The sequence below is a fragment of the Salmo trutta genome, chromosome 4 (genome assembly GCF_901001165.1).
Source record: "Salmo trutta chromosome 4, fSalTru1.1, whole genome shotgun sequence".
Classification (NCBI taxonomy): Eukaryota; Metazoa; Chordata; class Actinopteri; order Salmoniformes; family Salmonidae; genus Salmo; species Salmo trutta.
In genome coordinates this window covers 26,518,242-26,534,518 of record NC_042960.1, presented here as the reverse complement: position 1 = coordinate 26,534,518, position 16,277 = coordinate 26,518,242, and the positions used below count along the sequence as shown (strand labels likewise).

Here is a 16,277-nt window from a genome sequence, read left to right as displayed (position 1 = left end):
GCCGCTAAAATCTTAAATATCGGTATCGTTTTTTTTCCGCAAGGAAAATATTGGATATCGGTATTGGCCAAAAATGTCATATCGGTGCATCACTAATTAAGACCTTTAGTATTTATTGGAAATGAGATTCAAGCTCATCACCATGCATTTTTACCACCCTGTGAAGTTCAACATGAATCATGAATCATCTGTAGCTAATAAACTGTCCACAATTTTCTGTTTCCATCAGGTCTGTCATTAGTTTGTTATCCGACAGATACTTTACTCAATTAAAAATAGTTGGATGGAAACATTGTTAATGACTCAATGTTTGATGTAAGATGGGGTGGGTGTTTTGCTTTGTGATGTAAAGCATGTGTTGACTCTGTCTTCTCTATGCGTTGTATGTTGAGACAGCTGTCTGATTGAATCTAATGTCGTAGGGCCTCCCGAGTGGCGCAACGGTCCAAGGCACTACATCGCGGTGCTAGCTGCGTTAACTACAGATCCTGGTTCGATACCGGGCTGTCACAACCGGGAGACCCCATGAGGCGACGAACAATTGGCCCAGTGTTGTCTGGGATAGGGGAGGGTTTGGCAGGCCGGGATGTCCTTGTCCCATCGCGCTCTAGTGACTTCTGTGGCGGGCAGGGTGCATGCACACTGACGCGGTCGCCAGGTGTACGGTGTTTTCCTCTGACACATTGGTGCGGCTGGCTTCCAGGTTAAGCGTGCATTGTGTCAAGAAGCAGTGCGGCTTGGCAGGGTTGTGTTTCGGAGGACGCACAGCTCTCGACCTTCGCCTCTCCAAGTCCGTACGGGAGTTGCAGCTGTAACTACCAATTGAATAATGACAAAATTATGGACAAAAAGGGGTACATAAAAAAAAAATCTAATCTCGTAACACATTAACACATGGCTAGTTTCTCCTGGACCACGTATCCAGACATGTTGATCATCTCCATGCGGTCTCTCAGGGGCTTTGTGATGGTGTCAGTCACATTGACAGTACAGATAAACAGAACCTGGAAAGAACACAAGGACACAAACTGTTTAATTCAAGACAATGATCCATTCATTATTAGTGTTGGGCTGTAACTAAAGCCTGCACACACTGAATCCTAATGGGGGTTTGTGTGTGTGACCACCTACCTTGGACAGGTACATACTATAACAGGTACATCCTAACAGGTGTGTGTGTGTGTGTGTGTGTGTGTGTGTGTGTGTGTGTGTGTGTGTGTGTGTGTCCACCTACATTGGACAGGACCACAGGCACATCTAGGTAGTGATCCAGAAAGTTGAAGTTCTGTTCTCTAAAATGACGTTGGAGGCGGCTTATGGTAGAGAAATTAACATAAAATGATCTGGCAACAGCTCTGGTGGACATTCCTGTAGTCAGCATGCCAATTGCACACTCCCTCAAAACTTGATGACTCTGTGGTATTGTGTTGTGCGACAAGTGCACATTTTAGCAAGTGGCCTTGTATTGTCCCTAGCACAAGGTGCACCTGTGTAATGATCATGCTGTTTAATCAGCTTTCTGATATGCCACACCTGTCAGGTGGATGGATTATCTTGGCAAAGGAGAAATGCTCACTAACAGGGATGTGAACAAATTTGTGCACAACATTTTAGAGAAATAAGCTTTTTGTGAGTATGGAACATTTCTGGGATCTTTTATTTCAGCTCATGAAACATGGAACACTTATTAACATGTTACATTTATATTTTTGTTCAGTGTACATAGACCGACACAGTGGGCGCGTCATAATACCCATGAAACCTAGCGGTAAAACCTCAGCAAAACCTCAGCAGAGAAGATCTCAGCAAGTCCTGCACGTCATCTCGAGCCGACACTGTCAGCTACCGTTCACCAGAGTTATCAGAGACCGTTGTGCCCAGAGAACTTCTGTGCCCAATCCATTAATTTGTGTCCCTTTTCTCTTTCTTAGCTAGCCACTGACTACACTTTAGCTAGCTAATTAGCAGAACAGTAGATCAAAAAAATCACTTTGTTTATTTACTTAGCCTAGATAATTGTTTGTACCGTATGTCGACATTGGTGTCTATTTTAGACCTTATGATATTTTTCAAGGATGAGCATAAGAGCATTAAAAGGGAAGAAGACCACTTCTGGCCATGTGGAGAAGTGCAGCTATAGTGAGGGGCGATTTACCGGTTTGGTCAGGGCCAGCATGAGGGATAAAGTTTATCCTGTGTAGCTAGTGTAGCTATAAAGTTAAGTTTGAGCATCTTAGCAATACAATGTTATGTTTCACTATATTGGATCACTCCAATAAATTGTTATCACTCCGCGGCGGAGGGATACATCCGAGGAGAGGATTTACAGATTTACTCCTGTGTACAGCTGTGTCACGGCTGGGGTCCGCCTCTATATATAGACCCCATGGCCGCAACACACATTTTCTTTCATTTTCTAAGCGGACGTCCGTATGGTTTGAGGTACAAACTTTCTGAAGTTCGCTTGGTAAGTCACTGGTAAGTGTAATATCTTGCGTAGAAGTATACTCACCGGCTGTTTGCAGCCTGGAGCAGCCGGCCACATGGCCAGCCCCTCATCTTGAGTGCTCTACTCGCTGCGCGCGGTTGATCTGTATCTTCCGCCCGTGGTTTGTCGTACTTGTGTTTCCTTAGCATTACACTACGACTCTGTGTGCATCCATTTGTATGGTGGCTCTTGCTGCCACACACTGTAATTTACCTTACACAACTTGCCGACTGGCTTGTTCTATGTGTGTGTTGTGAATTGCTTTAACATTCTCTACTAATTACCATGCAGGTTTGTTTTCTTCTTGTTCTTTCCCCTGCAGAGTGTAAGAGTATAGTGGTGGGCTTTCCACGACGTTGAGACATTAACTTTGGAGTTCCTTAATTAACGGAGTTACTCATATGGTAACTCATATGGTGCTGTTTTTACTGCTTGGACATTAAACAGGCTAGGTAATATTGCAGTTGCCGTAAAACAAAAATAAATATATTAAATCCATTACCTGGTTGCTGTTTTTTTTTGTCTGCCTGCTTTTCCCACACAGGTCTTCCCTGTTTTTTGCAGAGGTACTGGGTAATTTATCCCTCACCGGGTTCCTATTCCTCCAAGCGGGTCACAACATAAGCTTTCCCAGAGTGCCGGACCCCTGCTCCTTGGCCTTGTTGGCTTGGCTGAGCTTATGGCTTCCCTTTGTGACAGGTGTGATGGTGGCATCCCCCTGGGGATCTGCATACCTCGTGTATGCATTGCCTGGGTTTGAGCCACGCTGAGAGGGCGGTGGAGCACCCTACTGGATGCCTGTTTTGTGTGGTGTTCTCAGAACGCATGCGCCTGGCGGGATTGGAGGCCATGCGCGAGTGGGTCAGCCAGGCTCAGGTTGGGAACGAGCTCCCTCCCTCAGGAATGGTGCATCAGCAAGCTGTTAGTCCCTCTATTGGGCCCAGTACCCCTCCCAGGAAGCGTGGTCGGAGCCACCGCAGGCAGGGCCCATCTGCTGCCAGTCCTGGACGGGGGCAGGAGTCGGACCGCTGGGACTACCTTGAACGGAGGGCGCATGCCCTGCGTCAGGAGGTTGATAGCTTCGATGGTGACGACAGCTGTTCCCTGTTGGCCAGTGATAGGCTGTTTCTGGGGGACGATGCTGGCACTGTTCACCACCGTGAGCGGGGATACCAGTCTGACAGGCCATCAGAAGCCGGCAGCGGAGCTTCATCACCCCCAGCGTCTCGAAAGGCTATGAGGAGCCTACTCACTCGGGTAGCCACTGCACTGGACATCAAACTGGTGGACAGTGGTGACTCTCCATCTGTCCACATCTCTGCTGAGTTCCGTGAGGCCTTGCGGAAAGCTGGGCCTCTGCCAGGGAGCGCTTCCAACTCACAGCAGAGACTGGACCATGGAGTTATGTTGCGGGCGCAGTCACTTGGCCTCCGGGAGTACCCGACCATGGACACCATGATAGCTGCCATGGTCCTCTCATACTGGGAGATTATAGGGCGGAACCTGCGACTGAAGCTGGGACCCTCCTGAGTCTTTGATACGGACGTGAAAGCCACATATGGGTCCCTCTGCTCTCTTGGCCGCCTTACCAACGTGATCATGCTGCTGCAGGCCTACCTGCAGACTCTGTTGCCTCGGCTGCAGGAGGGCACAGAGGAGCTCCTCTGGGAAGCGATAGAGTTGTCTCGCCTGCTTTCCCTGCTCCAGAGGGATGTGGCCATGTCGCAGGTGGTTACCTCCCAGGGCCAACTCTGGCTGGACCAAATCCCATCTGCCAGCTGCTCTCCAGAACACATTTGCCACTCTCCCCATCACCCCTGGGCTGATGTTTGGCCCAAGGGTTGATGACATTTTGGAGCAGACCGATAAGTAGTTGTAGGGACCGGGAGACCCTGAGACGGTTCATGCCGCCTCCTCTGGCCCCGGGTCCAAGGCAGATGGACCGTCGAATGACCGTGAGGTTCCTCTCCTGCCCCATCGCCTCGTGCTGAGGGACGACAGCTGGGAGGGTCACAGAGTGTGGTGGAGCAACAACCTGCCAACCGTCACCGCCATAAGGACGTGCCTTTGGGACCCATGCGGTCGGGGCGCCAGAGGAGAGGCGGGCCCTGGCAGGACTCCTGATGCACCCTTCCCTGGCCTCGAAGTGGGAGGAGGCTATGGAGTGTCCCTGGGTGATGTCCACAATGCTCGAGGAGTACCGATTCCAAATCTGGTGCCGGCCCCCGTCCTTCAGGGGCCTTTGTGTCACCACGAAGAAAATGAAGAAAACCCTGCGGCTGGAGATCTCCTCACTCCTGGACAAGGGTGCTATCCCCAGGATAGAACGGCTAGGTGGGTTCTACTCCATTTATTTTGTGGTCCCAGTGGTTTTTTACGCTGGACATGAAGGATGCATACTTCCATGTTCCTGTTTACCCAGCTCATTGGCAGTACCTCCGATTCGCTTTCGAAGGGATGGCTTACGAATTCATGGTTCTTCCCTTCGGCCTCTCCTTGGCAGCCCTCACTTTCACAAAGTGCATGGACGCTGTCCTGGCACCTCTCACGTCCGAGGATTGTTGATCCTCAATTACCTGGACGATTGGCTGATTTGTGCCCCGACCAGGACACAGGTCCTGTCAGACAGAGACATGCTCCTGACCCATATCGGCGGGCTGGGTATTACTGTAAATGACAAGAAGAGTTGTCTAACACCCACCCAGAGGGTGAGAGCACGCCTGCCCACCAGAAGGGTTCAGGCGATCTTATCTTGCTTCGACCACTTTCGGCAGGGGCTGGTGGAATCCGCCCTGACAACACCTGTTGTGCTTGCTGATAGCGGCCTCGTTGCTGATTCCCCTGGGCCTCCTCCATCTCCGGCCACTTCAATGGTGGTTCAATTCCCACCGGCTGCACCTGAAGCGCCACCATCACCGCCAGCTGTGGGTGACCGCACAGTGCCTCAGGGCATTGTTGAGGTGGCACTGTCGCTCCTTTCTCTCAGGTGGGGTGGAGATGCTGAGGATGTGCTGCCGGGAACTGGTCAGCACAGATTGGTCACACCCCCCCAAAATTGTCTCTCAGCATTTCGTTACACCCGCAATAACATCTGCTAAACACGTGTATGTGACAAATACATTTGATTTGATCCAGTCGTGTAAGACACACTGGAACTCGGTCTATGACATGTTTGAGAGGTTGGTGGAGCAGTGGTGGGCAGTGACAGACGTGTTGTCCAACCGGACAGTCACCAAGCTGCATCAGACCAGGACTCTCGAGCTCCCAGAAAACCACTGGCAAATAATGACAGAGATCAAGTATGTCTTGGCAACCCTAAAATGAGCAACCACCACCATGTCATCTGAAAGGTGTCCATCTTCAACATATACCCCATCACATTCAGGCTCCTGCAAACACATCTCCTCTGCGGAAAGGATGACAGTCCCTCTGAAAACAGGGGACTATTAATGTATTAATGTATATTAAAACTAGGCTATATTGTATGTAGGTTAATACAGTGTTGTTAAAATTACCATATATTGTACGATAATAGTAGCCAAATATTGTTCCTGTCATTGTCTTATTGAGAGTATTAGAATAAACAAAACCATTCATTTTTTGCATATTCATGAAAAATGTTTTTGAAGAATAGGATATGCAAAATTGTATAATATTTATTTCAAAAAGCCTTTAATATCAAATTGAAATAGCAAATGTTTTAATTTAGAAAATGAAATTAAAGGTTTTACAATTGGCTGCTTCTCAATGAAAATGTTTGTTCTTCGTACGCATGCAATTCACACAGGAGTAGGTTATCAGGGGAACCATTATTTTATTTAGTCAAGTTAATCTGCCAGGGTGCTAAAAAGGAGTAAAAATGTGCATTTCAATTTACGAAATGTCTGATAAATTTTATTCAAATCGTCAAAGAAAATTGTCTCTCAATACAGCAAAATTCTATGTTGATAAATCAAATGCATCAAAGGAATCAAAACCATAGCCTTAATGAAATTTAGGCCCTATTAAAGCCTCTAAATATAGGTTATCACTTCACAAAGCCGTTTCGAATGCCGACATCAGCGAATGCAATGCCGAACCTGGGCCGGGATTCATCACCTTGGAATTGACAGCACCTCAAATGCAGCGCCAAAGATAATCCGAAACAGGTATAGTCAGCGGAGCTCCATGGTGCATGGAATGAACGGAAAGCACCTCCATCTTTTATTTTGTATAGGTCATGTCATTTTACTCTGTGGGAAAAAAAATAACAGTTAATGAGGGTCGGTTAGTCTGCAGCAAAATTGACAGAAATTTGCATCCCTATTGTCTCATCTTTCAATGTAAACTGTAAATGATTTTGTCTGTAATGTTATTTAAATTGCGTGTCGAACCCCAGGAAGACTAAAATCAAATCATATTTGTCACATGCGGCAAATACAATTGATGTAGACCTTACCGCTTACTTACAAGCCCTTAACCAACAATGCAGTTTTAAGAAAATATTAAATAAATACTAAATAAACTAAAGTAAAAAATGTTTTAAAAAGTAACATGAAAATAACAATAATGAGGCTATATACAGGAGGTACTGATACCAAGTCAAGGCCTTCCTCTGACACCGCCTAGTATATAGGTCCTGGATGGTAGGAATCTTCACGCCAGTGCTGTACTGGGCTGTAAAGCACTACCCTCTGTAGCACCTTACGGTCGGATGCTGAGCAGTTGCAATACCAGGCAGTGATGCAATCGGTCACCTTTTTGAGGATCTGGGGACCCATTCCAAATCTTTTCAGTCTCCTGATGGGGAAAGGGTGTTGTACTGCCCTTTTCATGACTTTCTTGGTGTGTTTGGACCATGATAGTTTGTTGGTGATGTGGACACCAACGAATTTGAAACTTTCGACCTGCTCCACTACCGCCCCATCGATGTGAATGGTGGCGTGTTCGGCCTTCCTTTTCCTGTAGTCCACGATCATCTCATTTGTCTTGCTCATTTTGAGTGAGAGGTTGTTGTCCTGGCACCACACTGCCAGGTCTCTCTGACCTCCTCACTTTAGGCTGTCTCATCGTTGTTGGTGATCAGGCCTACCACCGTTGTGTCGTCAGCAAACTTAATGGTGTTGGATTCGTGCCTGGCCATGCAGTCGTGGGTGAACAGAGAGTACAGGAGGGGACTAAGCACACACCCCCGAGGGGCCCCGTGTTGAGGATCAGCGTGGCAGATGTGTTGTTGCCTACCCTCACCACCTGGGTGCGGCCCATCAGGAATTCCATGATCCAGTTGCAAAGGGAGGTGTTTAGTCCCAGGGTCCTTAGCTTAGTTATGAGCTTTATGGGCACTATGGTGTTGAACGCTGAGCTGTAGTCAATGAATAGCATTCTCACATAAGTGTTCCTATTGTCCAGGTGGGAAAGGAAAAGTGTGGAGTGCGATTGAGATTGTGTCATCTGTGGATCTGTTGGGGCTTTATGAAAATTGGAGTGGGCCTAGGGTTTCTGGGATAATGGTGTTTATGTGAGCCATGACCAGCCTTTCAAAGCACTTCATGGCTACAGACACGAGTGCTACGGGGCGGTAGGCAGGTTACCTTCACTTTCTTGGGCACAGGGACTATGGTGGTCTGGTTGAAACATATAGGTACTACAGACTCGGCCAGCTGGTCCGCACATTTTTATTTATTTTATTTTCACCTTTATTTAACCAGGTAGGCATGTTGAGAACAAGTTCTCATTTACAACTGCGACCTGGCCAAGATAAAGTAAAGCAGTTTGACACATACAACAACACAGAGTTACACACGGAATAAACAAACATACAGTCAATAATACAGTAGAAAAAATCTATATACAGTGTGTGCAAATGAGGTAAGATAAGGGAGGTAAGGCAATAAATAGGCCATGGTGGCAAAGTAATTACAATATACCAATTAAACACTGGGATGATTGATGTGCAGAAGATGAATGTGCAAGTAGAGATACTGGGGTGCAAAGGAGCAAGATAAATAAATAAATACAGTAAGGGGATGAGGTAGTTGGATGGGCTATTTACAGATGGGCTATGTACAGGTGCAGTGATCTGTGAGCTGCTCTGACAACTGGTGCTTAAAGCTAGTGAGTCTGAGTCTCCAGCTTGTGATTTTTGCAGTTCGTTCCAGTCATTGGCAGCAGAGAACTGGAAGGAAAGGCAACCAAAGGAGGAATTGGCTTTGGGGGTGACCAGTGAGATATACCTGCTGGAGCGCATGCTACGGGTGGGTGTTACTAGGGTGACCAGTGAGCTGAGATAAGGCGGGGCTTTACCTAGCAAAGACTTGTAGATGACCTGGAGCCAGTGGGTTTGGCGACTAGTATGAGCGAGGGCCAGCCAACGAGAGTGTACAGGTCGCAGTGGTAGGTAGTATATGGGGCTTTGGTGACAAAATGGACGGCACTGTGATAGACTGCATCCAATTTGTTGAGTAGAGTGTTGGAGGCTATTTTGTAAATGACATCGCCGAAGTCGAGGATCGGTAGGATGGTCAGTTTTACGAGGGTATGTTTGGTAGCATGAGTGAAGGATGCTTTGTTGCGATTCAGGAAGCCGATTCTAGATTTAATTTTGGATTGGAGATGCTTAATGTGAGTCTGGAAGGAGAGTTTACAGTCTAACCAGACACCTAGGTAGTTGTAGTTGTCCACATATTCTAAGTCAGAACCGTCCAGAGTAGTGATGTTGGACGGGCGGGCAGGTGCGGGCAGCGATTGGTTGAAGAGCATACATTTAGTTTTACTTGCATTTAAGAGCAGTTGGAGGCCACGGAAGGAGAGTTGTATGGCATTGAAGCTCGTCTGGAGGTTAGTTACCACAGTGTCCAAAGAAGGGCCAGAAGTATACAGAATGGTGTCGTCTGCGTAGAGGTGGATCAGAGAATCACCAGCAGCAAGAGCGACATCATTGATGTATACAGAGAAGAGAGTTGGCCCGAGAATTGAACCCTGTGGCACCCCCATAGAGACTGCCAGAGGTCCGGACAACAGGCCCTCTGATTTGAACTCTATCAGAGAAGTAGTTGATGAACCAGGCGAGGCAGTCATTTGAGAAACCAAGGCTGTTCAGTCTGCCGATAAGAATGTGGTGATTGACAGAGTCGAAAGCCTTGGCCAGGTCGATGAATACGGCTGCACAGTAATGTCTCTTATCAATGGCGGTTATGATATCGTTTAGGACCTTGAGCGTGGCTGAGGTGCACCCATGACCAGCTCTGAAACCAGATTGCATAGCGGAGTAGGTACGGTGGGATTCAAAATGGTCAGTAATCTGTTTGTTAACTTGGCTTTCAAAGACCTTAGAAAGGCAGGGTAAGATAGGTATAGGTCTGTAGCAGTTTGGGTCTAGAGTGTCTCCCCCTTTGAAGAGGGGGATGATCGCGGCAGCTTTCCAATCTTTGGGAATCTCAGACGATACGAAAGAGGTTGAACAGGCTAGTAATAGGGGTTGCAACAATTTTGGCAGATCATTTTAGAAAGAGAGGTTCCAGATTGTCTAGCCTGGCTGATTTGTAGGGGTCCAGATTTTACAGCTCTTTCAGAACATCAGCTATCTGGATTTGGGTGAAGGAGAAATGGGGGAGGCTTTGGCGAGTAGCTGTGGGGGGGGGTGCAGGGCAGTTGACCGGGGTAGGGGTAGCCAAGCATGGCCAGCCACAGAAAAATGCTTATTGAAATTCTCAATTATAGTGGATTTATTGGTGGTGACAGTGTTTCCTAGCCTCAGTGCATTGGGCAGCTGGGAGGAGGTGCTCTTATTCTCCATGGACTTTACATTGTCCCAGAACTTTTTTGAGTTTGTGCTACAGGATGCAAATTTCTGTTTCAAAAAGCTAGCCTTAGCTTTCCTAACTGCCTGTGTATATTGGTTCCTAACTTCCCTGAAAAGTTGCATATCACGGGGGCTATTCGATGCTAATGCAGTACGCCACAGGATGTTTATGTGCTGGTCAAGGGCAGTCAAGTCTGGAGTGAACCAAGGGCTATATCTGTTCCTGGTTCTAAATGTATTAATTTATTTAAGATGGCGAGGAAGGCACTTTTAAAGAATAACCAGGCATCCTCTACTGATGGGATGAGGTCAATATCTTTCCAGGATAACCGGGCCAGGTCAATTAGAAAGGACATGCTCTGAGTACACATCCTGGTAATCTGTCTGGCCCTGCGGCCTTGTGAATGTTGACCTGTTTAAAGGTCTTGCTCACATTGGATATGGAGAGCGTGATCACAAAGTCGTCCGGAACAGCTGGTGCTCTCATGCATGCTTCAGTGTTGCTGGCCTCGAAGCGAGCATAAAAGGCATTTAGCCCGTCTGGTAGGCTCACGTCACTGGGCAGCTTGCGGCTGAGTTTCCCCTTAATAGTCCGTAATAGTTTGCAAGTCCAGCCACATCCGACGAGTGTCAGAGCCGGTGTGGTAGGATTCAATCTTAGCCCTGTATTGACGCTTTGCCTGATGGTTGATGGTTTGTCTGAGGGCATCGCGGGATTTCTTATAAGTGTCCAGATTAGTGTCCCGCTCCTTGAAACGGCAGCTCTAACCTTTAGCTCAGAGAGGATGTTGCCTGTAATCCATGGCTTCTGGTTGGGATATGTATGGTCACTGTGGGGACGACGACATCGATGCACTTACTGATGAAGCAGGTGACTGAGGTGGTATACTCCTCAATGCCATTGTACGAATCCCGGAATATATTTCAGTCTGTGCTAGCAAAACAGTCCTGTAGCGTAGCATCCGCGTCATCTGATCACTTCCGTATTGAGCAAGTCACTGGTACTTCCTGCTTTAGTTTTTGCTTGTAAGCAGGAATCAGGGGATAGAATTATGGTCAGATTATCCAACTGGATTGCGAGGGAGAGCTTTGTAGGCGTCTCTGTGTGTGGAGTAAAGGTGGTGTAGAGGTTTTTTTCCTCTGGTTGTGACATGCTGGTAGAAATGAGGTAAAACGGGTTTAAATGTACCTGCATTAAAGTCCACGGCCACTAGGAGCGCCGCTTCTGGATGAGCATGTTCTTGTTTGCTTTTGGCCTTACACAGCTCGTTGAGTGTGGTCTTAGTGCCAGCATCGGTTTGTGGTGGTAAATATATGGCTACGAAAAATATAGATGAAATCTCTCTTGGTAGATAGTGTGGCCTACAGTTTTTTATTTTATTTATTTAACTAGGCAAGTCAGTTAAGTACAAATTCAAGTCCTTTCTCCTGCACAGTAACACATTGTTCAGAGCCTCTAGCTCAGGGCTGATGATTTTCCATATAATCTTTAGCTGATGCCAGGAAGTTGAGGGAGGGAGGGAGGGCAGGGAAAGTACAAGGGGGGTGAGGGAGAAAGGCCAGGTAGGGCAGAGAGGAAGGGAGGGGGATGAGGGAAGGAGGGCCGGGAGAGAGGGAGGAGGGTGAGGGAGGGCAGAGAGAGGCAGGGGTTAAAGCAACAAAAAAATACCATGACTGAAATTTAAGTCGATCTCAGATTGATTGTCTGTGGGGCCAAGTTGTCCTCCCCTTTCATGTAAAAAAGTAATGACCATAATGGTTTTTGGGAAAGAGGATAATTGTTATTATGTTTTAATAAAAAATCATAAAACATTTACCCCGTTTTCTCCCAAATTTCGTGGTATCCAATTGGTAGTTACAGTCTTGTCTCATCGCTACAACTCCCGTACGGACTCGGGAGAGGCGAAGGTCGAGAGCCGTGCATCCTCCAAAACACAACCCAACCAAGCCGCACTGCTTCTTGACACAATGCCCACTTAACCCGGAAGCCAGCGGCACCAATGTGTCAGAAGAAAAACAGTGCACCTGGCAACCATACACTGCGCCCGGCCCGCTACAGGAGTCGCTAGTGCACGATGGGAGAAGGACATCCCTACCGGCCAAACCCTCCTCTAACACGGACGACGCTGGGCCCATTGTGCGCCGCCCCATGGGCCTCCCGGTCGCGGCAGGCTGCGACAGAGCCTGGACTCAAACCCAGAATCTCTAGTGGCACAGCTAGCACTGTGATGCAGTGCCTTAGACCACTGTGCCACTCGGGAGGCCAGAGGAGAATTTTGTACATGTATTAAACTGTGAGTTTGACTAATTCCAGTCCTCTTGCTTAGGGGTTCCGGGGTCCTCGCCAGGATCATTTCTATGTAGAAGGACTTTTTGAAAGGACATTCTTCTCCAAATTGTATGAAATAAAATTATGCTGACATATAATTTTCACCTCCAGAAATTAGTCCAATAACATATAGGTAAAAATGATGTTATTTTAACATATTGGACCATGCATATAACCCATGCATGTTTTATATCAGGAACTCAGTTGGGGTCTCAACTTACTGCTGAGTTAGAACAACAGAATACACAAGGTGCAATTTCAAAATTGGGTTGGCCATCAACAGTTTGCCTCTTGTTATGTCAGTCACTGACAGCCCATGTCAGCAAAAATGTTTTAGATTGGTAAGTTCTTTTTTTATTTATCCCTTATTTTACCAGGTAAGTTGACTAAGAACACACACATTTACAACAACGACCTGGGGAATAGTTACAGAGTAGTGGAGGCGGCATGAATGAGTCAATTGGAAGCTGGAGATGATTAGGTGGCCATGAAGGTATGAGGGCCAGACTGGGAATTTAGCCAAGACACAGGGGTTAACACCCCTACTCTTATGATAAGTGCCATGGGATCTTTAGTGACTACAGAGAGTCAGGACACCCGTTTAACGTCCCAAACCAAAAGAAGGCACCCTACACAGGGTAATGTCTCCAATCACTGCCCAGGGGCATTGGGATATTTTTTTGACAAGAGAAAAGAACACCTCCTACAGGCCCTCCATCACCACTTCTAGCAGCATCTGGTCTCCCATCCAGGGACCGACCAGGACCAATCCTGCTTAGCTTCAAAGGCAAGCCAGCACTGGGATGCAGGATGGTATGCTGCTATCTAAACTTGCAGTAATCATGGTCGAATTACCAACCGGGGGGCCCCCATTGACTTTGTTAGTCACTCTCACTCGGATATATTAAAAACTGGAAAAAAAATCCACGTCCTATGGCAAAATGTGTAGAATTGCAGGAAATTACCAGTAAAACTGCTAATTATTCTCTCGCCCCATAGCAAAATGAGTAGAATTGCATGAAATTAGTTATGAAATTGCTAAATCTTCGATCCACCCCATGGCAAAATGTGTCGAATTGCAGCAAAGTTGCTTGAAAACTGCAACATTACGGACGACGACACAATTTGACTTACAGTGATTCAGATTTTTTTGTAGCCCCCACCCCCATCAATGTTGCCCATACTATCAGATCCTGGAAGTGAGGGAGGAGACTGAGGGAGGGCAGGGAGGAGGTGAGGGAGGGCCAGGGGATGAGGGAGGGAGGGCATGGAGAGAGGGAAGGGGTGAGGGCAGTGAGGGAGGGAGTAAGGGAAGGCAGGGGTGTGAGGGAGGGAAGGAGGAGCATGGTAATGGCTGATTCACTTTAACCTGTCTCTCTCATACGACAGCAGTCTGGACATGCCTTATCTTGCCCAGGCATGAAATACACATTCACAACCACAATATCTGTGTGCCCTGTTCTGCTGTTGGCACAGGGAGAGGGTAAAGTGAACACTGAAACACAGAAGAAGTGTTTTCTTTGCTGGATGGGGTAAGAGGTGAGGGGGAAGAGAGAAGAGGGAAGTGTGAACTTCCAAAATGGCAGATCAGGGCCAACCACTCTTTTTAGGTTATGGCTTGGTGAATTTGGTTTTGTTCACTTGGTAGGTCACCAGACAACTTCAAAAGCTTTCATTGGGAACCACCATTGAGTTGTAGGGTTGAGCCATGTAAGCCATGTGCAGGTATGGATAGCACCGCAATTCACACGGATCTAGGGTATAAGTGTGTGTATGCGTGTGATTGTGTGTGTGTGTATGCATGTGATTGTGTGTATGTGTTAGGGGCGGCAGGTAGCCTAGTGGTTAGAGCGTTGGGCCAGTAACCAAAAGGTTGCTGGATTGAATCCCCAAGCTCACAAGGTAAAAATCTGTAGTTCTGCCCCTGAACACTGTTCTCCAGTAGGCCGGCATTATAAATAAGAATTCTTAACTGACTTGTCAGGTTAAATAAAAACATTGTCACCCACCTCGATTGTCTTGCTCCAGGCGTTCCTTCTTCACGTCGCGGGTCAACTCCCTCAGTCTCTCCAGATCCTGTTGGTACATCTCCCTCTGTCTCTCCAGCTCCTCTCTCTTCTCCTCCAGCCTCCTGCACTCCTCCTCTCTCTGCCTCAGCCTGTCCTCTGCGGCCTCTGCCTGCAACCGGTGGCGCTCCCGCTCCCTCTCCCAACGAGCCTGGGTAGAAACAAGATTCAACTTGACTAAATGCAGACTGGAATAATACTGCATTAAGTAAAAGTCATAGGGTGAGTTTGAGGTCGTCTTGTTTTGGCGGGAATTATCACGATCGTTTTAATGTGGTTCCCTTTTACTAGTATTATGAGATTTAATGATCTACATAGTGCAATAGTAATGAAGACGACCTGGAGGGCGACCATAAATCTAATTTTGACTGTGTCCCACCTGCTCCTGTCGGTGCAATAATAGCAACTTGTGGAAGCTGGCCAGCTCCTCCCTCTGCAGGGCCAGCGTTCTCTGTTTCTCCTGCTCCAGGAGCACGTTGCCGCGGTGACCGCCGGGGAAGGAGGCACGCTCAGTGAGGGAGGTGCGCTGCAGCTTGATGTGGCTGTCTTGCTGGGTGATGATGGCCTAAAGGGGGGAGACCGGTGCAGAGGAGGAGATACGTGGGTCAACTTCTGGAAAGCATGAGGCTTGTGGTCACAGAGTGTGGAAGACTGATTGTTCATGGCCCAGTCACACACAGACACACACAGGGCTGGAGCAGAGCCACATGCTGGTATGAGCATGTAAGTGGATGTGGAGAGGTTGTTACTGAGGGTATCTAGGGAAACATGAGTGAGTAGTGTTGTTTTGTTCACTTGCAGGCTGTAGAGTCTGAGACAGCATCAACACCAGGTCAAAGAACTAGGGAGACCGAGACGGGAACGGAAAGAGAAGATCAAAATACAACTCTAGGTTTAAACACTATGGGACTGTACACCTGTGAGAGTATGCAGGTCATGGAAGAACTGGGACATTTCCAGCTTTCAGGAATTGTGTACAGATCCTTGTGACATGGGGCCGTGCATTATCAAGCTAAAACATGAGGTGATGACAGCGGTTGAATGGCACGACAATGGGCCTCAGGATCTTGTCACAGTATCTCTGTGCATTCAAATTGCCATCGATAAAATGCAATTGTGTTTGTTGTCCGTAGCTTATGCCTGCTCATACCATAACCCCACCATGACATCAGCAAACCACTCGCCCACACGACGCCATACACGCTGTCTGCCATCTGCCCGGTACAGTTTAAACCGGGATTCAGCCGTTAAGAGCACACTTCTCCAGCGTGCCAGTGGCCACCAAAGCCAAACTGCAGTCAGGTCAAGAACCTGGTGAGGACGCTGAGCACACAGACGAGCTTTCCCTAAACTTTTTCTGGCAGTTTGTGCAGACATTCTTTGGTTGTGCAAACCCACAGTTTCATCAGCTGTCCGGGTGGCTGGTCTCAGATGATCCTGCAGCCAGATGTGGAGATCCTGGGCTAAGGTGGTTACACGTGGTCTGCGGTTGTGAGGCTGGTTGGACTTACTGCCAAATTCGCTAAAACGACGTTGGATGCGGCTTATGGTGAGAAATTAACATTTAATTTACTGGCAACAGCTCTGCTGGACATTCCTGCAGTCAGTTTGCCA

At 47.6% G+C, this 16,277-nt stretch overlaps 1 protein-coding gene across 1 annotated transcript in view; it reads right to left on the bottom strand.

Moving 5' to 3' along the window:
- Positions 1–6,140: 6,140 nt before the first annotated feature.
- The window catches only part of LOC115193008 (rho guanine nucleotide exchange factor 18-like), a 39,351-nt gene continuing 29,214 nt past the window's right edge, over positions 6,141–16,277 (bottom strand). Inside the window, exons 14-16 of the mRNA XM_029752013.1 lie at positions 15,043–15,228; positions 14,607–14,814; positions 6,141–6,720 (exon numbers count right to left, since the gene is read on the bottom strand). Coding sequence (XP_029607873.1) covers positions 6,716–6,720; positions 14,607–14,814; positions 15,043–15,228 — 399 coding nt within the window. The 3' untranslated portion in view covers positions 6,141–6,715. The remainder of the gene's footprint in view (positions 6,721–14,606; positions 14,815–15,042; positions 15,229–16,277) is intronic.